The sequence below is a fragment of the Enhydra lutris genome, unplaced genomic scaffold (assembly GCF_002288905.1).
Source record: "Enhydra lutris kenyoni isolate GAN:26980312 unplaced genomic scaffold, ASM228890v2 scaffoldscaffold36, whole genome shotgun sequence".
Classification (NCBI taxonomy): Eukaryota; Metazoa; Chordata; class Mammalia; order Carnivora; family Mustelidae; genus Enhydra; species Enhydra lutris.
The window spans coordinates 13,453,886-13,480,352 of record NW_019154120.1 but is presented as its reverse complement, the minus strand read 5'-3'; the positions used below and the strand labels follow the sequence as shown (position 1 = coordinate 13,480,352).

Genomic DNA, 26,467 nt, shown 5'->3' with positions numbered 1-26,467 from the left:
TCTATCTTCTCTCCTGGCTCTCTCGAGGCTCCACATCATCGGGGTGATGATCTCCACCCCGCAAACTGGGAGCACTCCCACTTTCCCAGGGCCTGGCCTAACCACGTGCTCCATTAAAAAAAAAAAAAAGTGGAACAAATGAATAAATGACCCCTTGTTCTGTTTGCTTTCATTGTATCATTCAGCATAAAACAGAACAAAACAAAACACCCCAGTTATTCTCTAGAAAATACAGAAATGCCACTGGGTCCTACATCGTAAGAATGAGGACATCCTTTTCAGTACCGTGCTGAGTCAAACAGGTAGTGAGGTCTGAAGGAAGAGTCAAGGGTCTCAACTCATTAAGTTTCCCCCAAGTCCCCACATTTTAAAAGCACTAATTTCCTCATTGGTCATGCCCTTTCAATATTCCTTCCAAAGGTATTTTCAGTTTCCGTTTGACATGTACTTTCATCAGTTAATTTTTAATTGAGCCAAATATTAAATGCTCACATTAACCAGACAAAGCGTGTTTAGCTACTGATTTGCAGTGACAGCTGGTGTTATTCTCACACACAGGCCAAGCATGAAATAGAAAACTAATAACCCCTTAAGTGTGTTCTCAAAGTATCATTTATGGGAAAGAAGACGACTTTCAAAGGAGACTTGTGCAATGGCTGTCATTTTTTTTCCCCGAGCCACAAGCTGTTACAAAGCAGGGAAGCTCATTTTCTCACGGATGCGGACAAGCTCAAGAATCCCACTGTCACTCGATGTGTTCATTAAGAAGGAATCTGGCAGCAGCACGGGGGACAGATCCTTGGGAGAACAGGCCAATTATCTGGGTGTCCTTTATAATTTGAAGTTTCTGAATTCACTCATAGATAAGCCACTTGAAGAGGGTCTGGCAATGGTAACGTAATGCACAGATGGTCACTAAAGAAACGAGACGGGGGAGGGGAGAGAGGAGAGAATTTGCTTGTGGTTTCATTCATGGGGACAAATCTGCAAGCTGACACATCCTTCTTTTTAAAAAGCCCTTGGAGAAGTATGGTCAAGCTTCATTACAAGTAAACAAATCATGCGATCTTTCTCAAACAGATGACAAAGGATGAGCAGTAACACTTTGAGTTTGCTTCATGCCAAGGGATGAGGGTTCTGAAAATGCAAAATTCCACCAGTTCTTAAAACCACAGAGAGGCAGTGATTCTGGCTTCAAGCAATACAGAGCATTGAGTCCAAAGCTGCCAGGCCAGTGGTTTTTATCCAGGACGCCCCCGGTGGTCTTCTTGCTGGTCAGTGTCTGGAGAGGTAAAATCTTAGGCTCCCTCACCTCTGGGAACACTGAGTTCCACTGACTGCCACCTTTGACGGTGGCTTGTTTTCGTGGGAGAAGAACTAAGGGCTCGTTTATCGCTGTGACTTCTATGCTGTAGTTCTTTTATACTGGAGCTACGACACTAATTAGGGGAGGGAGGAAACCACCTTGTTCCCACTGTGAGAACCCTGGAAGAGCCCTGATTTCTTTAATGATAAAGAGATGAAAATCTCAGCCATTAAGGCTTCTCCTGGGCTTGAGATTTGAACCATGGGACTGAGAGTAGCTAAGCACATATGTAGAGGCTGTGTGCCCTCTTTGTATAAACAGATCTAGTGTCTAATATTAGCAGTCTAGTGTCTAATATTAGCATTAAAGACTTTTATTGAAGTTGAATGTTTAATGTAGATTGTTTTCAATTTAAATTTTAAAATACATTTAATGTAAATCCAGACTTCTCTTCAAGTATGAATGACAGACTTTTTCAATTCAGTGATAAGTGATGAAAGCAAAATACTCCACAGGTGTTTCCCTTTTTCCCATTTCTATTAAATCTGTGACGTGGGGACATTTGGAACACAGACACACTCTACAGTTAAGGAAAGTAGGAGAACATTAGTTGGTTGGGATGAGTTAGATGCTCAAAGTGCCTCTTCCATAATCTTTTATTCATTCATTCATTCATTCATTCATTCAATAAACAACTATTGTACATACCTACGATCTACTCTGCTAGGTGCCGGTTAAATAGGATAGGAGAAATATTTTTCTAAATAACGAAGTACCAATGAAGGAGAACACTTTGATTGTATAAGATCTGCACAAATGGGGATTATTATTAGGATATTGGGACAACATTAATATGACTCAAGTTGAATTACTGTTTAAGTAAGTAAACTGGTAGTGGAAAGCCAAGCCCACATTAATCACCTCCATCCAATCCACAGAAGTGTGTAGAGGACTTTTGGGGAAAAGCAGTATAGAATCAGCAGGGGCAGTTAGGACCACTTCTGGAAATGCAGGAAGGAAATGGGAAATCTACCTGGCTTGGGGGTAAAAAAGCATATCATAGCCTTGCCCCAGATTCTCTCTTGAGTTCCAGATCCTCAAGGCTAACTGCTAATGGGCATCTCCACTTGGATATCCTACTGGAAACTCAAGCTGAAAATGTCCAAAATTAACTTCATCACATTTACCCCCACAAAACAGCAACTGTTCTTATCTTTCCTCTTTCTCTTGAGGACAATAACACTTTTTGAATGAGCTGGGTTTCAGACTTGAGTCTTCTGCTTCTGCAACCTGTTCTAAGTCCTTTGCTTTCCCTTCAGCACTGCCCCCCACATCTGCCCCATCTTTTCCATTCCCCACTCTGCCACCATGGTTCAAACCCCTTACCTGGTCTCTCACTGTCCAGCATTGTTCTGCAAGCCCACACGTCCTGCCTTGCCTCAGAACCCTTTTGATACTCATTTTAATGTCTACCAAGTTTATTTAAACTTCACCAAATTTATTTAAATGTCTCAACTTAGGACCCAGTCATATCTCATGAGAGAGCTCTGCGTCCCAACCAAGTCAGACTCTTTACTATTTGCAATATTGTCCAATTAGGCTTCATCCATTCCTGTCGGCTCTGACTTCTCCAGTCCAGGTATCTAATATGCCTCCTCCCCATACCTCTATTGACCACCTCCTGCATGAAACTCCTCCAGGTCCCCTTCCAGCTGGACCAGATCTCTCCATCCATTAGAGAGTGGCAAAGATTACAGCAACTTACATCTTTTTAGGCAAGTTCCTTGAAGGCAAAGTTGATCTTACACATTTTTTTACTCAACTAAAACACCTGGCATAGAGCCTTGCACATAGCAGACCCTCAGTTAATGGGTTTTCAATGAAAAAAAAAAAATTAACATGTATGATATGTGAAATCACAAGAGCTTCATTACTCTTTTCATTTCCATCCCTGACTTTTGTGAGTTAAATTCTGTGAACGATTGCTCATTTGTTTTGATAAGACTTCTTCATACTCTTTTCTTCTTATGCTGTTACTTTAATATTTAGTAAGTGGCTCTGCCTCACTATACTTACAATTTTGTTATTACAAAAACTCAAAACCACTTCTAAAAGCATTCAGTTTTAAAATGAAAGAGAGAGAGAGAGAGATGCTAGCAGGAATTCATAAGGGAAATGACTAGGGGGTAGCCCTGAAATTTTAGACTCAGAAGTGCCAAAGGGCATCATTTATGGGCTTGCCTTTTTTTTTTCCTTAAGTAGAATGAAATATCAATCTCTGAAGCTGAGGATATAATTCGCAGTTAATTGAGAGAGGGTAATACATACAGCAAATAGGGAGTGAATGAAGAGGACTAAGTATCTGTTCCAGATTCTTCTGGAAAATTCAAATGCACCTGAGTGGCCTGGGCTGCAGTTCAATTTCAGGGTCACTACACAGACACAATATTCACGGTGCTACCAGCTAAAGCCATCTTCGTCCTCTGCCCAGAAGCGGTGGAGATAGTCAAGAAGAGACAGCCTGCAACACTGATCCTTTGTTCGGTGCTCCAAGCATTAAAAGTCGCAAACTCCTGATACTTCCGCGGCTTAAGAAAAGATAGTTAAAAAGAGAGAAATACAGTAATTGGAACTGTCACGAGAAAGCTGTACTGGCCTCGATGGAAAATCTCCCTTGAAATATTAAAGCTTCACTTGACGTCGTGGGTCCTCGGGTTGTTTTCAGGAGGCATAGTAAAAGAGGAGAGTGGGATCAGTCATAAGCTTCTGACTCATTATGTTGAAGCCCCAGAGAGCCGATGAGCTGATTATTAACTAAAAATGGAATATGGCTCTATCCCTGACATTCTGAAGGCAAAACAAGGAGCAGGATGAAAACACAGATTTTCCAAACAGTTTCCCAGGGAAGTGCGTGTTCCATGTGTCACGGGGAAGAGAGGTCCCCATTCTGTCGAGAAGTTTCTCACAGAATCCTGTCAATCCCCCAAGAAAAATCACCCAAGTAGCTCTCAGTACATCGCTACAAAGAGTCACCCCAGCATGGCAGGGACGTTCCCTTTCAAACACGTTTAAGGGGCGGGTGGGGAAGCGGTCTTGAGTAGAAGCTATTTTAATTAAGTTAGTCAAAACTTCTCTATGGCCTGGGAATAACCCCTCTAATCTCACACTGCAGAGATTCGAGCAAGCGAAAGTTCTGCTGGCGGATTCGATCTCCCCCCATTTCCCCCCACTTCCCACTTCTGTGGACAGAATTGTGCCTTGCCCTGCTGCCAGCAGCAAGACTGAGGTCGAGGTTATATTCTAGCTCTGGCCACAGCCCTCTTCAGATCCCTCTTGCTGGAATGCAGGCAGAACATTCTTTGCTTCAGGTGACTCCTACCCTGCGTGTGTCAGGACGGCACAGGAGCTACATCCTGGAGGCTTCCCAGTGGTGGGATGATGGGCAGCTAGGGGACAGTCATGGGGCAGGGTCTCCATGAGAAAGAGCTAGAAACAATCATGCAATCATGATTCTTACTGAAGGACAGCTGTCTGTCCTTCTGTTGTCTGGCAAGTAAAAAGCAGAGAAACAATGTCAGCACTATGGAGTTGAGCATATATCAGAACAAATTGGTGAAGGAAAAAGGCTTGGTTGTAATTTCAAAAGTTTTACCATCTTCCATCTAAAGAAGGAGGACCACGAGCACAAGCAGTTAGTCAGTACAAGATCTGCCTTTCGGGAACACAAATGCTACAGTGGACTAGAAATTTCTATAAACCAATTTTGGAAGAGAAGCCTCTTAATAAAGGGAACAGTACTATAACCTACAACAAAAGAAAACAAAAGCTTTTTTTTATTAAATCTCTGCCAAAGGAAGAGCCCACGTTCTGTTCAAAATCAACTTGTATTTTTCTGCGTACAAGGATGATTTAAGAGAGGCAGTTCTTCAAATTAAAGTTAGTCTAATCACCCTATTCAAAGCCTTGATTGTCTTTTAAATACAAAGAATTACTGAAATACCTTAAAAATTGAAGACAGGTGTTTATTAAGTCTTCTTAATGTGTATTAAGGGTGTTTAATGGGTAAATATTTAACAAGGGAACTCCCCTGGCCTTTCAGTTCTCTTAAGTGTGTGTTTGTATTGTACAGTGTTTTTTAAATTACCTACATTTCTCCTCCTATTTAAATCAGACCTAATGCACACATGAACAGCCATATGGTTAGAAGTAACTTTTTTAGACAAAGATAGAAGTGTATGCAAAATAATACATACTTGGGTTTTTTTTTTCTTTTCTCTCTAAATCTGAGCCTCTAGGATCATGCTAATAGGGTTGCATGGAACTATGAGTTCACTTAGACATAGAGTAACTATGACACTAGCCTGTGAGGTCACCCAACACAGGGGTAAAAGCTGTCTTTGCTGTGTCCCCAACCTAACCCAGGGCCAGGTACATAAAGACTGGCAACCACATCTGTCGAAAAGCTGTCTCAGTCCTTGGATGATTTTCATCATTAATCCTCTTTCTATGTCAAGCACTAACACTGTTTAAATCAAACCAAGAAGAATGAAAAAGAAAAGCTTCCTAGTGAAATAAATTCATGGAGTGGTCTCCTGTATGTAGCTGGGGGAAGGGGTGACCAGTTTGCAAGGTTACAGCTATGACTGAATAAGGTGATGATATTAGATTACCTTAAAAAGGTTTAACAGAACCTTTGAACCTCAAATACAATCGATCTCAGGGCGGGGGGTGGGGAACCTTTCTACTTGTACACGACAAAGACAGTGTTGTTTTTCTAGCACAATTGCACTTGGGCTGAGATACTGCTTTGCGTGACTATTGCTAAGACACGATGAGCGACCTCAGAAATGGGCATGGGGACAGCTGAGCAGGACCACTAGTCATACACACAGCACCCACACACCTGCCTTCTGAGTGAGTTTACTCTTCCTCCAAAAAACCAACTAGGACTAGAAGCAAAGATAAGGAAAAACTCTGAGAGTTTGCTTTTAACAACAACAACAACAACTTGTGGCTTTCTGTTACCTGGCGTTCTGTGCATTTAAACAATCTGAAATGTACCAGGTCAATTAAGGACTGTTAAAAAGATCAATCAGTTCTCACTAGAAAGCACAGCTCAAAGTAACAGGACACACAAAAGAAAGCCATGTTTGCAACAGACATTGAACAGCAAGGAAAGCCCTAGGACAGAAAAGTGAACTAAGTGAACTATAAAATTTTACAAAGGTCCACAAATACAATCACTGAACAGCACGTGACTTGCAAACGCCAGGGGCAACCATGTAGTTTTTTTCCTACAGAATAAATTACTGCAGGGAGTCACGTGGTCCTTAGCAGGGAGAAAGATGCACTTTCCCAAGGAAAGTTCATCATTAAATATCTTACTTAAGACTGGACCATCTTCAGACTATTTTTAATCCCTATCATTTCGCTGCCAAAATTGGCCATAAGCAGCTGATACTTGGCTGCCAGGAAAATGATGCTTTTTCACTTATTTCCTACACTGGCATGAGAATGGCATTGCTTTCTAGTTAATCAAGTGTTTTGGTGGATCTGGACTGCCAACAGAAGATAGAAACTGCTTACCGACCAACTAATAAAAAGGAAGCTAACCTCTACTGGATGTGGAGAAGTAAGTTCCTGTCTTCCTAAACCACAAAGACCAAAAGACCAAAAAAAAAAAAAAAAAAAAAAGGAAAAAGAAAAGTCACGCCACCATCTCATCAACAGAATGAAGCTAATCTCCCATTTAAGCCTTCTCTTTCTTTTAGTAGCCCACACCTCACTCTCTTATGAGACATGAAGCTGAATGTTCTCGGCCTGGAGGGAGCTATCAACCTCACTAATGGTCAAAGTGCCCTTATCTCGACACTTCCCCTCCAAGAGCCCCTTCGCCTTGAAGCAATCTTAGTCAACTCATCCACAGAACTCAAACCATGTTACTAGGGGGTAAAATAATAACTAATGGAGCTATCAAAAGACAGAAATCCCCTGCCTTTAATTGGAATAGAAGGGCTGTGTTACTTACTTTATTGGGATCAGTAATGCCAATGCAAACTGTATAGCTACCATGAAAAGCATTCTTGAGAAGATGGGAGCTTACGATAATTTATCTCCTCTCTTTCATTCCAGGGTATCTCATCCAAGGACCAGGTCACACTAGTGGACATCTGGGAAATACTCAGTATTCTAGGTAATACTAAAACCCAGGAGGCTACTGGAATGGGACAGTGGAGGACCCATCCCACACTGTCATTCTTCCTAAAAGATGGCCCCAGGAACCAATGGTAGATAATAGTCAACATCTCTAATTTTTATGTGCATATGACAACGTGGATCTCACAAGAACCACAGGTTCAGACTCATTGGCTATGGGGTGGAACCTGAGAAGCTGCATCTCTAAGAAGCTCCCAGGTGATGGTCTGTGAACCCCACTGGAGTAGCGGGCTCTCAGACATTTCCTAGAACTAATGGTGTCTTGTACTCCCTCTGTCCTGCTTCTCTCACAATGTCTTATTCAAACTTAGGAATAAAGCTACACTCTGTTTTAACCCAATTTCTTCTTTAGTCTTTATTTAATTTGTAAGCTTCTGGGGCTGTGTCTCAGACGCCTCTCCTCCCAAGACACTTTCTCCAAGCTATGGAATGCAGAATACGAACAGTTTTCCTTAACCTCAGAAGGCTGATTTTGCATCAACAGCAGCAAAGAAAAAAAATGACTTCAGATCCGAAATGCCCATTATTCTACATGCAGTCTGATCCACTGAGTCCTAGAAGCCACACAAGTCATTGTCAAAAGTCGGAAGAATGTACTAGCTCTCTTCTGACATTTGACCATGGGCATTCTGAGTACACTGTAAGACACAATACAGTATTAAGGGCGCAACTCTGATTGGTGCAAATTTCGGCGGGGGGGTGGGGTGGAAAATCTGTCTGTTTGCCATATGCCTAAACCAGACATTTAGTTAGTCATGCTCATTTGAAAGGATAGGTAAATCATTGGTAACTCTCAAATACTACCACTTTGATTCCAAAGTATCCACTTATGATTACATTTCCTGATACCTGCTTTTTTTGCCCAAATTCCTTTGTTTTCCTATCCAGTCATCCATCAACATGTTGTTCTGAAAACACATTTTACCATCGGCTATTTGTGCCTCTATATGATTTATGTTTACTCTGAAAGGTTTTGTCAAAAAAAACTTTTTTATCATGTTCTACGGTACGTCATTGTGGTTTGGCACCATAAAATACAGCCTCGACGTTTATCAATCTCAGATACCTGTTGACCAGAGAGACAGGCTCTACTATGAAGACTCTATTTCGAAAGGAGTTAAAAGTGAGCCTTTGCTTAAAAGGTAAACTCAACTGCATGAGATGTTAACATAGTAAAATGCAACAAAACAAAGGCCAAGGTTCTATCTTAATTTCTATCATAAGCATGTCTGTTGCCTAGCTTTTCATTAAATTTCTTAACAGATGAGAGTTAGTACCTTGGATTTCTTTCAACTAGAAAGAAAATTTTGAAATTTTTTTTCATAAAAATATGAACTGTCAACTTAAGTTTTACGTTGGTTTTAAAAAGATCCTTTTGGGAGTCTGGAACTCTCTACCTTTTTGGTTATGGTGGTTAAAAATAAAACCGCCTACTTAACCAAACTTTTAACAAAAATATCCTTCTATCCTTTAGTAAATTCTTCCAGAATTACTAAAGATCTGACAATATAGGATCTTGAAAAGACAATTCACAAGGAGCATTTTAATCGTTAGAAATTTAAATGGGGATATTTTCCTTTTAAACATTGAAAGTGGCATCGGGATTTTGTCAACTTTGATCAAATAGGATCAGATTTTCACTCATCTACTTTCAGCCATCTACTTTCTTGGCTTTTTCTCTTTTTTCTTGGCCTTAATATTAGCATGCTTGTAAACTGTAGTAAAATATGTAATGTGCTTCTTGAAATTGAATCCATTTGTAATAATTTTTAGGCTTTGTGGTCCTGTTAGGTCCTATAAAATAATAACATCAGTAATTCTCCCTAGAGACAATACAAGGAAGAACTGCATTGCATCCTTTTTCAGAAAGAATTCTTCACCTTCAAACAAAAAGTCTGAAAAAACTTCAGACAAGATTTCTCTTGTACTTTTCCATAAATTGGTAATTTTACATATAAGATGCAGATCTCAATTACAATTCTTCAGTCTTAGGATCTGGACACCCTCCTCCAAAGAATCATACAAAACAATACCTTTATAATAACATGATGGAAGCTCTATCTAGCACCAGAAAAAAAATCACCGCACAGACGTTTTTCAAAGCTACAGGCATCGATCAGTACAACTAACCTCAAAGTATGACAGCATCCACAGCTGAGAATTAATGTGTTTACGCTTTCTACAGATACTGTAGATGCAAGTTTTTCCAGCAAAGACGACCAAATGATGTGGACTCTAGGTGGCGAAAAGTAAAAGATACTAAAATTACAGTAAACTTTAAAGTCATATACCCGGTACAGAAATAGAATGCAAAGTATACAACCAGAACAAATTATGTCACTGATGAGATAAAGTATCCACGGCCCAATTTCCTTCAAGACACTCAGTCATGCCCACTGGGAACCATGTGGCACACGCCACAGGATGGAGTTTGTGCGCTTTCCAAAAGTCAACTTACCTCTTTACAAACACATCTAGGTTATCCAGGGAAAGCGGGCTACACTGGATTTCCTCTTAGTATAGATCTTACCAAGTGAGTCAGAAAAGGCATGCCCTTGGTCCTCTGGTGGAGTCTGTTCTTCTAATCGGGTAGTTCCCAAATTGTAGTACAAATAATTCCCAGGGGAACTTGTCTAACACGCGGATTGCCAACCCAACCTGGAGTCTAGCTCATGAGTTGTCGGTGGTTGGGGGTGGGGGGAGGATCTCTGGACCCCCCAGTCTAAGAAACCCTGAAAGGATACCATTTATCCCGAGATCCCACTGGATAGCAAATGCTGGATCTTTAACCCTCCAAAGCTGGCAAGCAAGGAAAACACTTTTGGCCAGAAGGAATCATCAACAATAGGTCCGGCAGCGGGACCTTCATGGGGGGCGGGGGTAGTAGGGCGAGGGAAGCAGGCACCCTGATTTTATTTCCCTGGCTCATCAGCCTGCCCTTGGCCCAGGAGCCCACCCACACTCCAACCACGGATTCTCAGCCCCCGACTGGAAATGTCCAGCCCAGACGCACACGCAAGCAGACGTGCACCTACCCAGCCTCCGTTGTCCTGGATCCAGGTGTGCAAGTGCCGGTTCAGGTACTCAGTCATCCATAGGGCGATGTTGTCCACCAGGGGCGACATCTCCCGGTTGACGCTCTCCACACACATGACCCCACCGAACTCAAAGAAGGCCACAATCCTCCCCCAGTTCACCCCATCCCTGAAGAGCTCCTCCACCACCGTGGCAAAGCGTCCCCTCGCGGTGAAGGGTGTCAGGTGCAGCTGGCTGGACATCTCTGCGAAGTCGCGGCGGTAGCGACGGGAGAAGTCGTCGCCGGCCTGGCGCAGGGTCAGGTGGACCACAGGTGGCACGGGGCTGAGCGTAGGGCCCGCGGCGGCAGCGGCGGCGAGGGCGGCGGGGGGCGGGGGCGGCGAGGTCCTGGCGGGCGCGGGGGTGCGCCCGGGCTGGGAGGAGAAGATGCCCGGCGCGGGGGCGGCCCCCGGGGGCGCGGCGCCCGAGTCTCCGGCATCCCACTCGTAGCCCCTCTGCGACAGCTTATAGTGGATGTACTTCATCACTATCTCCCGGTTATCATACCCTGTTCTCCCAGCGTGCGCCATCCTTCCCCCGAGGAAAAGCAGCCGGGTACCAGCAGCACCTCTCGCCCCTGCTCCCGCCCCACGGCCCCGAAAGAAAGAATAGTTATAATCCAGCTATTTTATTGGATGTGCTTCGCATTCTTGGATGAGGGGGTGTCTTCAGTCACGCGGAACACTTGATTCTGGTGTTTCCCTCTTGGCATGAGATGCAGGAAATTTTTACTGAAATTCCTTTCGGATCTTTATTTCATGAGGCACATTATTATTAATTATTGTTAATATCAGTCTACTTCCTCTGCGATGCTGAAAGGTCAAAAAGAAAACTAAGTCAAAATCAGGTGCATTTTCCTTTATACACTGGGTGAAAGAACGCAGGGCATACACACTACAAGAAACACAGCTTAAAAGAATGTATTAAACTGCCTGGAAATTAAACTTACTCGAATGCACTTAAAGTTAAAATCTCAATTGTTTCCACTGAAAGTTACATTAAACCAATTTCCTGTGCAAAGAACTTACTTGTATTTTTTAAGGACAGCATGATCCTCTGTCAAGTTTCCTTTTTTGTGAAAACAAAACAAATGCATAAGGCAAAGATTCCATCAATCTTCAGAACTCTCCAGTTATAGCTGCTTTGAAACTTCCAAATGAATCAGGAGTTGGGGGAGGGAGGGTAAAAAATTAGGAGAATTTCCAGTTTGATTCCCAGACTTCTCCGTCACAGAAATGTCAATCCGTAGGAATCCCAACCGGAGATCTCAAGAGCACGAGGAAAAAAAGGCAGCGGCGGCGGCAGATGAATTACAATTTTCAGTCCCGTATTTGCAGAAGTCCTGTGATTTTCCTCCTCTCGGCAATTTACACACGCACACACACGCGCGGGCACAGACATGGATCTCTATCCGCGGGACCGCTTCACTCCTCCACGGGAGACAGACAGGGACCGGGGGCCGCCGGACGAGCCGGGCACGGGGGCAGGAATCCTCTTCTGATTAAACTCCGAACGGCAAATGCATTTTCCGAAAAGCTGCTTGATAACGAAGGCAGGACGCGCCCGGCCCGCCGGTGCCGAGCGCGAGAAGCCCGCGCTGTGTGTGGTGCGGCGAGGGGTGGGGAGAAGGAGGTGGTGGGGGAGGGTTTTATTTTTTCCCTCTTTTCCTAAAAAGGATGACTGCTACGAAGTTCTCCCCCCTGGACCCCCTCTTCCGCTGCACCCCACCGGCGCACCCCGCCTCCGGGCTGCGCACCCTTTCTCCTCCTCCTGCTCCTGCGCGGCGGCGCTAGCGGCGGCCGCCCCCTCCGCGCTCCCGCCGCGCACCCGCTCCGGGCGATGACGGCCGCGCCGGCGGGGAGGGCCCGGCGCCCGGCACCTTCGCTGGCAGCGGCGGCGGCGGCGGCGGCGGCTCGGCGGGGAAACCGAGAGCGGCGGGAGGGAGCGCGGCGGGCGGGGGAGGGGGCGGGGAGGAAGGGGGCGGGGGCGGGCGCGGGGCGGGGGGGGGGGGTGGGGGCTGGCCTCTTACTTCATTCTCTCTAACCGACTGGTTTCCTGTACGTACGTCACACGGTTCATTCAAAAAAAGAAGAAAGAAAGAGCCCTCCTCGGAGCCGCCCCGCCGCCCCTCCGCCCCGCTCCCCTTCCCGGGTTAAAGGAGCCGCGGCCGGGCTCGGAGCAGCGCGCCCCGCGGAGGACACATGGCGCGCAGGGCCCGCGGCCGGGGAGGGCGCGCCCGGGACGCCCCCGCCCGCCCGGCCAGCTCCGCTCCACCCGCCCGCCCGCCCGCTGGGCCCGGCCGGTGGGTGGCGCGGGCGGCGCAGGCCTCCCGCGCGGCCGCGGCGCCGTGGGTGTGCGAGGGGCCTCCTCCGGCCTGCAGCGGGCCCGGCGCGCTCTCAGGGGCCCGCGAGGGGCCGGGGGCGCCCGGGGGACTGCACGCGGCCGGCAGGGCGGTTGCCGGGTGGGTGCGCCAAGGGCGCAACCGCCGGGAATCGCTTCTACCCTTGTAACCGAGTGTGTGTGTGTGTGTGTGTGTGTGTGTGTGTGTGTGTGTGTGTGTGCGCGCGCGCGCGCCGAGAATCGCTTCGACCCCTTTAACCGAGTGTGCACGCGTGTGTGCGCGCGCGCGCGTGTGTGTACGTGTACACACCGTGTTGCCGGCTCCTGGCAGCTGCCAGGGAGGAGACCAGGCCCACGCTGACCCCGAGCAGTGGGACCTCAGCGTGGCCCTCCCGCGGAGAGGCAAGGGAAGCCTCGAGCGTGGTATTTACTTTCAAGTTGCTTCCTAGGTGTGCAGGCGGAACACACACCCTGGGGACACCATCCGTGACCAAGGCCAGACAGCCCTCAGCGGGCCAGTGAGGGGCGAGTCGACGACGTCAAGGGCTCTAAGATGGCTAAATAAACGTTTTGCCTCCGCCCCTGACAGGACTGGCACTAGGTTGGGCCTGGTCGCTGCGGGGGGGGGGGGGGGGGATACCGGGTAACTCTCAGGCCCTGAAAAAGGTCCCAACACCGGGTGGGTGGGTTTCCCAAGGCCTGTGGGGTCGCCGAGCAGCCAGTGCCAGATGGCCGCAGCTTCTCAAGTTATCTGAACGCGCGCGTGTACACACACAATCACACACATAAATATATTACACACGCAAGCACATAGTCTTTTCATTCATCAGCCTGCACAGTCCCTAGGAGAAAAGCACAAGAGGGCAAACAAGTTGTGCTTGTTTAACTTTTTTTTTTTTTAATCATCTCAGAAAGTCTTTGGCAAATAAAGGGCCAAGAAAAATGTTTACTAAAAGCCCAGCAGCTTACCTGATAGGGCTCAAATACAGATAGATAGGGATGCTGGGCTAGAGCACTCATAGAAACGTGACAAATGAGCGTAGCAACGTGCACAAACGTGTTCCAACACCATCTTTATTTTGTCTCGTTCCTAGCCTCAAATCAAAGCATGTGCTCTTGAGCAAAATAAGCATAAATTATTTCCATCCCATTTATCATAGGCAACCAGACAACATGCCAACCTCTTGCAAGTAGGGATGGGTGCCTCGTACAAACTTCTTATCCCAGCAAGAAGGAATGAAGGAAGATGCTCCTTCCTGCTTTTTCATGGGACATGGCACTGGGTGGTGGTGGGGCTGGGGTGGGCGGTGGTGACACAGGGTCTGGCCTGGAGATGAACACTGGGTATATAGACTGACCTGGGGTGTATGTTCTCACAGAAAGAGTAGAAACCTATACTAATGCCTCAGCATGATAGTTTAAGGATCTTCTCAGAAGCTTGTCTTAGGCCTCCAAAATTACTTAAGAGGAATTGAAAACCTTTGTGTTTCTGCGACCTAGCATGGGAGTGAGGAAACAAGAGGACAGAGCTGGAAAATAGATTGTACTTCTGCAAAGGGGTCCCCAGAAGGAAACGGGATTCCCCATTCCCGGAGAAAGAAAAGCCTCCTTTTTTTTTTTTTTTTCCTCTCCTTTGCTCCCAGAGAGCCTCACTTGACAGATTTTCTCAGACTTACCCCTTCGGGGGTGGGCATCTTGGCCATCCCCGGCCGTTCTCAGGACAGGGCTGCATTGCAGTCCTGGACTAAGATTATATATTCCCCAGGAATGTTCTGAATTCTCTTCATATTGAAAGCGTGAAACCATTCCTCCATTCAGATTGGGTTATTAGCTTACACCCTCAAGTGTGAGGGCAGGTATTGTAGGAAGTGTGTGTTGTCACTATCTCTGGGTATTGGGGAGGGAGTGGAGGGAGACCTGACCAGAGCCAGGAGTCCTGGGTTTGAATCCCAGATCTGTGCCAAAGACCTTCCAACACCCTCCCACCTGGATGCACTATAGGCTTTTCACTTCGCAAGACACCTTCCACCTTTCAGAGCCAATGGACTACCCGGCTGGCAGCTTTGCCCGGCTGGGTTCTAGGAGTAGGGTGGCACCAGGGAGAGAAAAGAACGAGATGCAAGGAAGGGAGATTGTATCAAGAGCCTGAAAGGCCCGTGTTTTCCTTTATTCTCCCGTCTGCCAAACAAAAAGCTTTTTATTGCCAATTTTCGCCACCTACTGGTTGATGTTTAACAGTATCATTCAGAAAGTTCTCTTCGTCCATCATGAATAGAAACACTTCCAAGGGTTATGAAATTCAAAAAGGACATTATTCTAATCTGGGCATACATGTTTTATATATAGGCATGTAGTAAGTCTTACTATTAAACTTTTTATTTAAAATGGGGATACAGGGCGCCCGGGTGGCTCAGTGGGTTAAGCCGCTGCCTTCGGCTCAGGTCATGATCTCAGGGTCCTGGGATCGAGTCCCGCATCGGGCTCTCTGCTCAGCAGGGAGCCTGCTTCCCTTCCTCTCTCTCTGCCTGCCTCTCTGCCTACTTGTGATCTCTGTCTGTCAAATAAATAAATAAAACAAAAAATCTTTAAAATAAAAAAAATAAATAAAATAAAAATAAAATAAAATAAAATGGGGATACAAAAAGCCCATTCATTAACTGAGAGGGAACTGACAATTAATAGATAAGGTGAGTTAAAAATATAAAACACGACCCCAAGCCATTTAGACAAACTAAAGTGGAAATACATCCATAAAGGAAATGAACTGACCAGAGAGGGTAAGAACAAAGAGTTCACATAACTGCATAAAAAGGAACTGCTTAAAAAACATCTCCCAGACAAGCAATGCAAAACACTAATTTCCAGTTTCAAATGTCTTCTAAATTATCATTTCTAGCTTTATTGTGATGTAATTGACACAGCTTAGATATTATGAACTCTTGACACTAAATAGTGTCATGTGCGTTCAGACGGGTTGCATCTGTTGTTGGTCATTATTATAGGATACTAGTATAATACTAATTCCCAATTAGCATTTGGTACTAACAGTAACACTGTTCTCAGTGCATTAATGCCCCAGAGCCTGTCTTCTGCTATAGGACTGACTGCAAACGATTTGTCCACTATGTGCTCTCAAACCATCCTTGTCATCACAAGGAAACACTTTCACCAAATCTAAACCAACGGGCCTTGGTTTAACTGACAAACCTACTTAACTCATGTATGGTGGGCCCTAAACCTCAAAAAATGTTTGAAATAATTAAGCAACAACCTTTGCAGCTAGGCAAAAACTGCAGGTGAATCATTCTTTTGTGTGAGTTTGATAGCAGGCAAGTCCTGTTTCCTTCTGGTTCACAAAGGCAAGGGCAGGAAATATACTCCTGGCAATTCTTTTCCCTTCAAATCCATGACTTGGCATTTAAAGTGAAATGAAGTAAGCGCAGGGAGTTACATTTTTCAAATGGCTACTGCCCTCATTGGATCAAAACTGCAGTCACAGACCCAAACAACGGGATAACACCATTGTATGAAGGGGAAATAGGCAAGGAATTGACATTCTTCTGTGCAATGACTTTTATTTTCGTACGTGATTGGCACAGAGCAGTGTCTCCCGGTTATTACTTATTGATGAACATGTTTAGAGAAATCAAGGTGACTGTTTTTATCTCCTAGGGCTTCCATAACAAAGTACCACGAGCAAGGTGGCTTGAAACAAATTTATTTCCCCACAGTTCAGGAGGTGTGAAGTCTAAAATCAAGGTGTCAGCTGGGCCGGGCTCCCTCTGAAGGGGCTCTAGGGAGAGATCTTTCCTCACCCTTCCTAGCTTCTGGTGGTGTCTGGCAGTCCTTGGGGGGCCTGGGCATGTACCTGCCTGACTCTGATCTGCCTCTGTTGTCACTTGGCCTTCTCCGTGTCTCTCTGGGTTCTCTTCTTGTAAGGTTGCCAACCATATTGGATTAGGAACCGAATAAACTCATCTTAACTCAGTTATATTGGTAAAGACCCTATTTCCAAATAAGATCACATTTACGGGCACTGGGGGTTAAGACAATGATGACATCTTTTGAGGGTGCACAACTCAACCCATAATTATGTGTGTCTAATATGGGATCTTCCAAACTAACGACAATGGTTTTACTCAAGGCTCAGGGCTCAGCAACCCCTGAATTTCAAGGGGCACCATGATCTTTTTAAAACTCAAATCTGGCCATTTTATATTTCTGCCCAAAGTTCTTCGGAGGCTAACACTGCAACTCCTCCACATGGCTTGATCTGGTGCAAATCTACCCCCCGGGGGCCCCGCCTTTCCTTATGCCTTCCCTTCTTGCAGCCATATTAACTCTGCGCTTTCTGGAATACACCAAGATCTCTCGTGCCTTTTGCCTTTGCACATCTGCTCTTCTACCTGAAACACACCCAACCTTCTCAGAGCGAATTCATCCTCATTCCTCAAGTTTCATCTTCAGACCCTCCCGCCCCCACCCAATGAGACCATGCCTGACTTCCCTGCGCAGTCCTCAGAGCCCCCTTGTGCCACTGGAAGAGGGTTAGGACAGGGTGTAGGCAGAAAACTGAATATAGGCTCCACAGCTTAGTAGTTGCTACCGTGGACTAGTTACTTAACCTCTCTGTGCCTGTGCCTCTGGTAAGGCGGATATGAAGAGTACCGCTTGAGGGGCAGCACATGATTGAGATGAATTCAATGTGATGCGCTCACGGCAGTGACCGCCATGGGCTAGGTTTATCTGAGGACAGGGGCTGTATTTTTCCTTTGTGCTTTCCCAGCCAAAATACTGTCTGACATTCAAACATTTGTGGCATAAAATTCAGAGGTTCCAAGCTGAAGAAAGGAAGTCCAGGAAGACTTGTAAGGGCCTTCAGAGAGATGAAGGAGTGAGGAGGGAAGAAAGAAGAAATGCAGTCACCATCTAGGAGGGACAAACTGTTTGTGCAGAGTAGTATCCCCAGGGGCCTGGATGCCGAGCTCAGTAAATATATGTTGAATGAGGGGAAATCGAGGGCATAAAATCAGTAGTGGAACACTGTATTTTTTTCCTTTTTAAACATCCAAATACAAAAATTATAGAAGGGATATCATATGCTGCTTATGGTATATACAGTGCTCAAATTTAGAGAAAGCTCAAGTTTGCAAACCAAGATGTCCAAGGAATCTCTCCATGATGGAAACCCATTTCCCATTTAAAGACAGGACAATTAAGGTGTGTTATTTTATATATCAGTCTTCTGTGTTCTTCAGAACCTAAGAAATATTGCATTGTTAGTATATGCAGGTTTAAAGTGTGGGAAATCTATTTGTTTCTATATGAAATGTATTACATCAAGAAATATTACTACCACTTTTCTTTTCTACCACCTTTTACTCATGTTTCCCATATCTGAGTCACACAAACACAGAACATATTTGAAATAGGCGCTCTGAATGCCAAGTAACTTACTCTGAAAATATTAGTTCCTAAAAAATGATCAAAATCAAGCCCTGTCAATGTTTAGGAGGCAAGGTTAGTATAATATTATGAAAGAGATTTGTGTTTTGCTTAAATGACTCTTAAACACAAATTTCTAAAAAAAAAAAATACATTTTCAAATCTGTAAAGCTTGTTCCCCATTTATTTTTTGTTGTGATTCAGAAATACAAGATATGAAAATTAGGTTACAATTTTGCCACAAAAGCATCTAAAGTAGCAAACACAAGTTCTAATATATATCAAAATAGCCAAGTGCATTCTTACAGCTTAAAAATGTCTTTAGAGTTGTCCCATCAAGCAAGTGTAAAATATAATAGCTATTATCTCCTCTTCAAAATATCAAATCTGCCGTCATTGCGCTGAACTAAACAAGATTTAGTCCAGAGTATGGAAGGTTATGGTTAGTGTACTTTTTAAAGCTGAGTTACTAAGAACTAAGGACATGAGAAAGATACAAAGCATCGTATGTCAAAAACTATGAATATTTAAAAGTGTCCTCATGTGAGTGAGACATGTTTAAATTAGAACATGAGGTAATAAAATTAAATCTGTTGATGATAAAACTCAGTAAAAAAAAAATTATCATGGTATTGCCTTCTTCCAGAAAGACAAAGACATACAATTCTTCAAATTGAAGCTACTATTTCCAAAATGCTTTTATCATCTAAATATTAGAAATGCACTCCCAAAGTTCGCTTCTAAGAATCAGTGATATGGTTTAACCAGCAAATTTCTAACTGAACACATGTAAGTATTAATGCAAAGAGGCCATTATTGACAGTATTTTTCATTTTTTCTCTTTTCAGCTGTGAAAATTAAATTTTAAAAAATAACAGAAAAGAACAATTTCCTGGACTTTGTTTTTGTAAAAAGAAATGGGGGTTATATCTTATATCTTTTTTAATTATAGAGGGTCCTTGAACATATTTTGGAATTTCTACAGATGAACGACATTCAACATTTTTTTTAAATAAATATACTCACAAATATACTATAATAAAACAGTAAAACCAAGCCCAGCAGAGGCAACCACTTCGGAACCAACACACACAGTAAACAGTAGCTGGTCACAAACAGAAAGCCAACACTTCAACAGCATTGGAATCAAACTCCTTCTGCCACAGGTAAGACACACCCACTTCTGGGTACAGTACAGTGTTGAATCAATGACCCCTTTAAAAAAAAGAAAAAGAAAAAGAAAAAAGAAATGGCAACAGTTTCCTGAACAATCTGACTCAGGGGGTTTTGTGTGTGTGTGCATTGTTGTTGGTGTTGTTTTTAATTCCCCTGAGCAGGCAAAAAAAAAAAAAAAAAAGACAAGTCAGTATAAAAAATGTACAAAAACTGAGCCAAAAAAGATAAAAAATAGAATTTGCCTTTGTAATATTTTCATGTTTTGGATGAAGTCAGATCTTTGTGTGACACTGCTAAATGTCCATAATCCTATATCCAAACTGTTCGGGCCAGACTCATTTCAGAATTCTTAATTTTTTAGATTTGGAAAAAGGTGATGTGGGGCATATGCTGGATGTTACAAAACGTGTCTGTAGAATCTAGGGCAATACCTAGAATCAAACTCATTGTTGTTTCTTTGGGAAAAATTAATGAAGAGTCCATAAAATGGATAAATCAAAACTCTAACAATCAGTTCAAGTCAGGTTTTGCTATCAAATGAATAATGGCATCAAGTTTAGGAAAAGAAGGGGAAAAAAACCCCAAAAACTTAGTTTTCAAAGCTTTTTGGATACAGAGCTTTGGCCCTTTAACTTGTCTGACAAAGAAGCCCATTCCTTGATGATATGATCGCCACAAAATCTGCTCTCATGCCCAAGCTACAACAGGTTTGAGGAAAGGATCTCCCACCACAGAATGGGGGCTCTTAAATTTGTTCAGGGAGCAGATTACCTGGAGGTGACAGTACAGGCTACGAGGAAACCTTGAAAACGCCTACGGAAGTAACTGTGGTCCAATAATCGTACTAAACGAGACACCATCTTGGGCTAGATTTTCATCTGGACCAGCAGTTGGAGGTGCCAACAAGGAACATTCACCAGAAAAAATAAAAGTGAGAAATAGCCAGACATTAATGTGTAACTGTTTTCTGCGAATTACGGAAATAGAGCCATTATTCTACCTTAAGAGGCTGCGAGGTATGACCTAATGTAGTTTGCAAACGATGGCTACAGAAGACAGAGAGATTCATGAAACTGTTATGGCATCCACCCACCCCCACAAACTGCAATGAAGTCATTCCAAGCAACTTCTATATTAAATAATTTCTTCGATCTTTGTCAGTGTTAAAATATGCCATTCTCAGATCCTCATTAAAAGGATGCCAAGGATTAAAGCCATTAAATATCTCACTTAAAAAAAAATAAGTCATCTTAAAGTCAAGAGGTTCAAAAATTCAAGAGCAAAAGAAGGTTTGCTGTAATTTTTAGGCCTTTAATCTTTTGTATGCACAGTATATGCATACTGTGTGTGCAGGAAGGAGGGGGCGTAGCATTACGTAGCATTACGATGAAGGGGACTGTTCACTGTGTGTGGAGCACACACAGTGACAGGAAGAAGTAGGGAATGTTGGCCAAAACCCATGAGAGGCACTTATTGTGGAAATCCACAAACTGAGCAACAGAGCCTGTGATGTGAAAACAACATTCACGGGGCCGAGAGGATCCCAGGGCTTATGTTGCGGGAGTGATGATTGGGCTTCCTTAACGTGGTGTGCAGAGAAGGTTCTCTGATTAAATGGGAGTCACAGAAAGAATGGGTGATCATTTTCTTTCAAAAATGAGTATCTTCAAAATCGGCTTTGTCCTATCTTCTTTCTCTTAATGAGCAAAATGCAAATATACGATCATCAGCCTTTCGTAAAAGCTACATATATGCTACCAGAAGAATGTCACGCTTTTTAATTTTTTTCACCTGTTTTAATTAATTCATGAGTTAATTTAAAAAGTCAAGTCAAAAAATTTTAACTAGTCTTTTTTTTTATATATAAAAATATTATAGCAGTATCAGGAAAACAGGAGGGAGAGACGGGAAGAATGACAAGACACTCTAATGGGATGGGTGAGCTCCGCGTCCTCATGGCTGTTGAAGAAATTGTAAACTTTTAAGCTTCTAAGATTTTATTTCTCTTCAGAAAACATTTTAGGAGGCTGCCTTTCCCCGTGAATGAAAAACAAAAAGTGCTCTACGCATTTGAGTCTAAAGAAGACAAGAAATCACTATTTTTCCTACTGGAAAACGCTCTCTCCTGCCCTTCCCCTGCATTGTTCTCTCTCATCCCCCTGTATTTTTATGGGATCAAAGAGAGAGAGAAGCCACGAGTGGCCACCAGAAGACAGTGAGTCAGGGACATCATCACACACTCAGACTTGCCCACAATGTGTAAAACTCCTCTTGAATAAAATACACCATGTTAAAAAGACCAAAGGGGGAAAAAAAAAGCCCCAGAAACCTATAAACTGCCTATTGTGGAAGGTTAAAAAAAGTGCCCAAAGCTGCATCTTATATATCATAAGGTACATTTCTGGACTTAATCTCAATAGAGGGGGGGAGAAAAAAGAATAAATAGACACATGTAAATGATCGTTCTGGAATCAAGGTCTCCACCCTGCTCACATGCTGTTCGTTCCCATAGGGTCCTCACCTCCCCGCCCCGAGAACCACGGGTCTCCTGCTCCGTATTTGCATAGTGTTAATAACATCACCCGAGCCGCACGCCTCTCCCCTCGCCCACAGCCAGGTTTCTGAAGAGCACTGGTCCGATCTCACATATTCAAAAGCGATACATACGTGTCTGTAGGCCAAAAACTGGGTCCCTTTTAGCAGCAAGCTGTTCGGTTATTTAGAAACAGTCTTTTCCCCAGGGGTACGGATTAGGCAGTTTTGTCTGCAATTTCCGATTTTGCTCTCTGCGTCATGCAGCGACGCACGATGCTGTCGAAGCTTCCGAGGTAAAACAGCGCGATGGTGCGGAAAAGGCCCATGGTGACCACCTGCGAGACACAGAGAGACCCCGAGCTCGTCCCACAGCACAGGGCCGCACCTCACCTCAGCGGGTTTCAAGGTCCTCTCCCATAAAGAGTTTCGAAGACATGTCTTCTAATCTGCTCCAAGGATGACGAAAACTCCCGAACTGGGGCGCCTGGGTGGCTCCGTGGGTTATATTTCTGCCTTTGGCTCAGGTCATATCTCAGGGTCCTGGGATCGAGTCCCATGTCCCCCGAGTCGGACTCCCTACTCAGCCGGGAATCTGCTTCTCCCTCTCCCACGGCCCCTCCTCCCTGCCCTCTCTCTTCTTTCTCTCTCAAATAAATAAAATCTTTAAAATAAAATAAAATAACTCTGTAAGCATCAGGAGAGCACAGAGGACAGAAGCTGTCCACTTGCGCCCCTGGACGGCATGTGCCTGTCAAAGTTATAACAGCCGAATGTTTGCCCAATTCATAAATTCAAATTATACAAAAACCAAATTAGGTATTCTTAGCAGTCCTTGGGTTCTAATAGCTAGAGAATATCCACTCCGGCATCCCCAATACCCAAACTGTCATCAAGGCTTTCTGATTTAAGACTTATGTCCTGGGGGCACCTGGGTGGCTCAGTGGGTTAAAGCCTCTACCTTCGGCTCAGGTCATGATCCCAGGATCCTGGGATCGAGCCCCGCATCGGGCTCTCTGGGCAGCGGGGAGCCTGCTTACCCCCCTCTCTCTCTGCCTGCTTCTCTGTCTACTTGTGATCTGTCTGTCAAATAAATAAAATCTTTAAAAAAAAAAAAAAGACTTATGTTCTGAACAGAAAAGTCAGACCCTATTCTAAGTGCTACCACCATAGCGAGAAAGACACAGGCCTGCCTTCCACAAGCTTCTTTGATAATTAGAAAGACGACCAACTGGGGGAGGACAATTACTGCATTAGGCAGAAACAGGGGATGTCCATTAACCATCAGGATTCCTGTCCACACATTCTCACGGCAACACCTCTGACTGGAATTTTTTTCCAGACACAGAACTACAAAGAAAAGCATTTTCAAATACACTAGTTCTCAAATGTTGCCTCCCGTGGGCCCTTTTTCAGAAAAGCACTAGAAGACTAAAAAAGCCACATTGAGGGGTCAATGAAGAAAGGGAACGTCATGTGACACAGGAGGCAGGGGACCCCCAAAGCAGATGACAGGCAGAGAGGACCCCAGACATGGGACAGTGTGTCCTGACGGGTAGCTCAGAAGGCTCCAGGAAGGATTGCTTCCAGAAGCGAAAACTGATAGAATGTCTGATATTTCTGAGGAAATGAAGACTGTCATTATTAATACATAGAAAAAAGCCAGTAACAGTTTCAGGGAAAACAAAAGGTTATACAAGAAAGGAAAATTAATTATGTATAATACGGAGTTCAGCTGTGAAGAGCACTGACATAGCTGTAACAACGATAATCTCAAATACAGATCTGACCAGAATCATAATATAAGTAAAAAGGGAGGATGGGAACGGAGGAGAGGCGGCTGTAAGCAGAAGGGAGAGGGCGTGAGGAAGAGCTAAATCCTCCTCTTTCTTGGTGGAAGCCCATGCCTGACCCCAAGCTGAGAAATCCGTGGAGGCGGCCACGTAAGTCTACACTCTGGGCGTACTCTAGATGGACACGTGGAGGCCCAGGCCACAGAACAGTGTGGCTATGTCTGAGAAGGCCAAAGGGGGGCCACTGTTGTTCCCACAGAGTTTGAAAACACCGGTTCTCTGAAGGGTGTGTAAAGATAACTTTGAAAAATGAAAGAACCAAAGGGAAGCTGGAAAAAGGCAGAACGACAAGGACAGTGACGAGATCAGTGATTGCCAGGGGTTCAGGAGGAGGAGGGAAGGATGACCAGGAGGAGCACGGGTGAATGTGTGGGCTGGGGAAAGACTCCATGTTATACAGGGTGACGGTGGACATGTGGCACCAGACGTCCATGGCGTGTACACTTGTCAAAACCCGTAAGAAGGTCATGTGATACCAAGAGTAAACCCTAATGTAAACCATGGACTTCCATTAATAATGACGTCTGCCTACTGGCTCATCACCTGTGCCGATGTGCCATGCTAATGCAAGATGCTAGTAACGGGGGAGTCTGTGGGCACAGGAAGAGGGGGTGTATGGGAACTCCATAATTTCAACTCAAATTTCCTATCAACATAAAACTGCCCTGAAAAATAAAGTCTATTATTTAAAAACAAAAGAAAGAAAGAAAGGAAAAAAATCAAGAAAAAGCAGTGAGAACACAGCACACCAAAATGCTAAAATAGCTAAGTCTAAGGAATTGAACAGTCTTGGAGTTTTCTGGAAAAAGCAACGCTTAACGTGAGACCTGAAGGAAGACCAGAAGTTGGTCAGACAGAGGAAGGCTGGGGATGGAGGCAGAGACACAAAGTCATGGGAAGAGGAGAAGGGGCAGGAAGATGAGCAAGGTCGAAGGTCAGAGGGCTATGCCATGTGATGGAGTGGAAGCTTTACGTCAGTGGGCCTGGGGGGCTGCCAAGGGCTGCCCTGCAGGGTGGGTTATACAGTTTGGAAAAATGGGCATGGAACTGTGAGGGCTCTCAGATGCACCCAGGACTGGGGCAGGGTACTATAAGGCCACTGGGAGGGGGGCCATGTCCCGTACAACAGGAGTGGCTGCCACCTGCCCCCACAATTACTGCCAGGGGAGAATGCGGACCGTGTGCTGTTGGGCCTTCTGATTTTCCACAAAACATCTGAAATCTGGACTTTTCATGGACAATCTAATTTTAAAACCATTTTATGTCAACCTGCACACTTATGTACCAGATGAACCACATGAAACATTTTATGGGCCCATACCCTCCCAGGTGACCCCTCTGACTCAGAGCGTGAGACCCAGGCGGGGAGCTGACTGCAGTGTCCCGGGCCTGAACCAGGGGAGCAGCAGCGGGGCTGGGAAAGCAGGAGAGTCAGAGGAGAGACAGACCTGACCCCTCACGTGAGGGGCAGGATGGGGTCCAGGATGACACCGCTTCCTCGTCAAGCTCTTGAGTGAACATGAACATGGACCCCGATCACAGAGGCAGTACAGACTCGGTGATGGGGAGGTGGGGGCGGGATGCTGGGGAACACAGCTTCACTGCAGGCATGCGGAAGTGGGGATGGGAGGTCGCAGCCCAGAGAAAACACCTCAGAGAAATTTATACAGAACTGCAGCGGACGGAACAGCTATGGGCTGAAGTTTTCTGTCAGGCGTCACGCATGTGGAAGTAGGAGAGGGGACAAGATGGCCACACAGAACGTGCTGACCTGAGGTTCCCACTATGTGCCAGGCATGGGCTGTAAGGGGCTGCCCTCGGAGAGCTTACACGGAACACAGCGTCTACCTCTAAGAGAGAGTTGACATAGTCATGGAAGAGAAGAGTGGAGAAAGCCCACACCCAAGTCCTTCGCGTTTTTAGTCTGGCCTACCACACAAAGCTCAGTACTTGGTCATAAACTACCCAACAGTGCGGGCAGCCCCCTTCCAGGCAGCCGCCCAGCCCTCCGCCCAAGCTCCGCCATCCCTCATCGGGGCCGTGCAGAGCCAGCCCTCTGGGACAGCTCTTGTCCTGTCACACTGCATTCGTATCACCTCGGCCCGTCGCTCCCACGAGACCATGAGCCCGGAGGCTGCAGAGGCTGCGCTCCTGAGTCTGCAGCAGCTGACACGGCACCGGGCGCACCGAGCGGCTCACTTCTCTGTGGCTGGATGAGCCAGAGCGTGGGTGAGAGGACGGTCTGCGGTGAATCCTTGACTTGTACCTCCCTGAGCACGGCTGCCTCTGACCTGACTCCCCTGGAAGGGGGGTTCTGGTCTGATGCCCGGTACCCTACATCACTCTACCGCAAACACCTGCAGTTCTCACAAGAGAACCCGAGTGAACGTCCTGAGAGCAGAGACGGCATACCCCTCTACATCCACGGGGCCAGAGCACAGAACACTTCTCCCCTCTCTGAACCCCTCAGCTGCTGTCCTTCACTATGTCCTACTTTCTCATCACTGCCACAGCAAGAGAATCA

At 45.1% G+C, this 26,467-nt stretch overlaps 2 protein-coding genes across 2 annotated transcripts in view; both read right to left on the bottom strand.

Moving 5' to 3' along the window:
- Positions 1–12,367, bottom strand: part of LOC111154217 (BCL2, apoptosis regulator) — a 184,368-nt gene extending 172,001 nt beyond the window's left edge. Inside the window, exons 1-2 of the mRNA XM_022513692.1 lie at positions 11,626–12,367; positions 10,558–11,409 (exon numbers count right to left, since the gene is read on the bottom strand). Coding sequence (XP_022369400.1) covers positions 10,558–11,127 — 570 coding nt within the window. The 5' untranslated portion in view covers positions 11,128–11,409; positions 11,626–12,367. The remainder of the gene's footprint in view (positions 1–10,557; positions 11,410–11,625) is intronic.
- A 9,043-nt stretch (positions 12,368–21,410) lies between these two features.
- LOC111154250 (3-ketodihydrosphingosine reductase) overlaps positions 21,411–26,467 on the bottom strand; it is a 36,217-nt gene continuing 31,160 nt past the window's right edge. Inside the window, exon 10 of the mRNA XM_022513751.1 lies at positions 21,411–22,428. Within this exon, the coding sequence (XP_022369459.1) occupies positions 22,309–22,428 (120 nt within the window). The 3' untranslated portion in view covers positions 21,411–22,308. The remainder of the gene's footprint in view (positions 22,429–26,467) is intronic.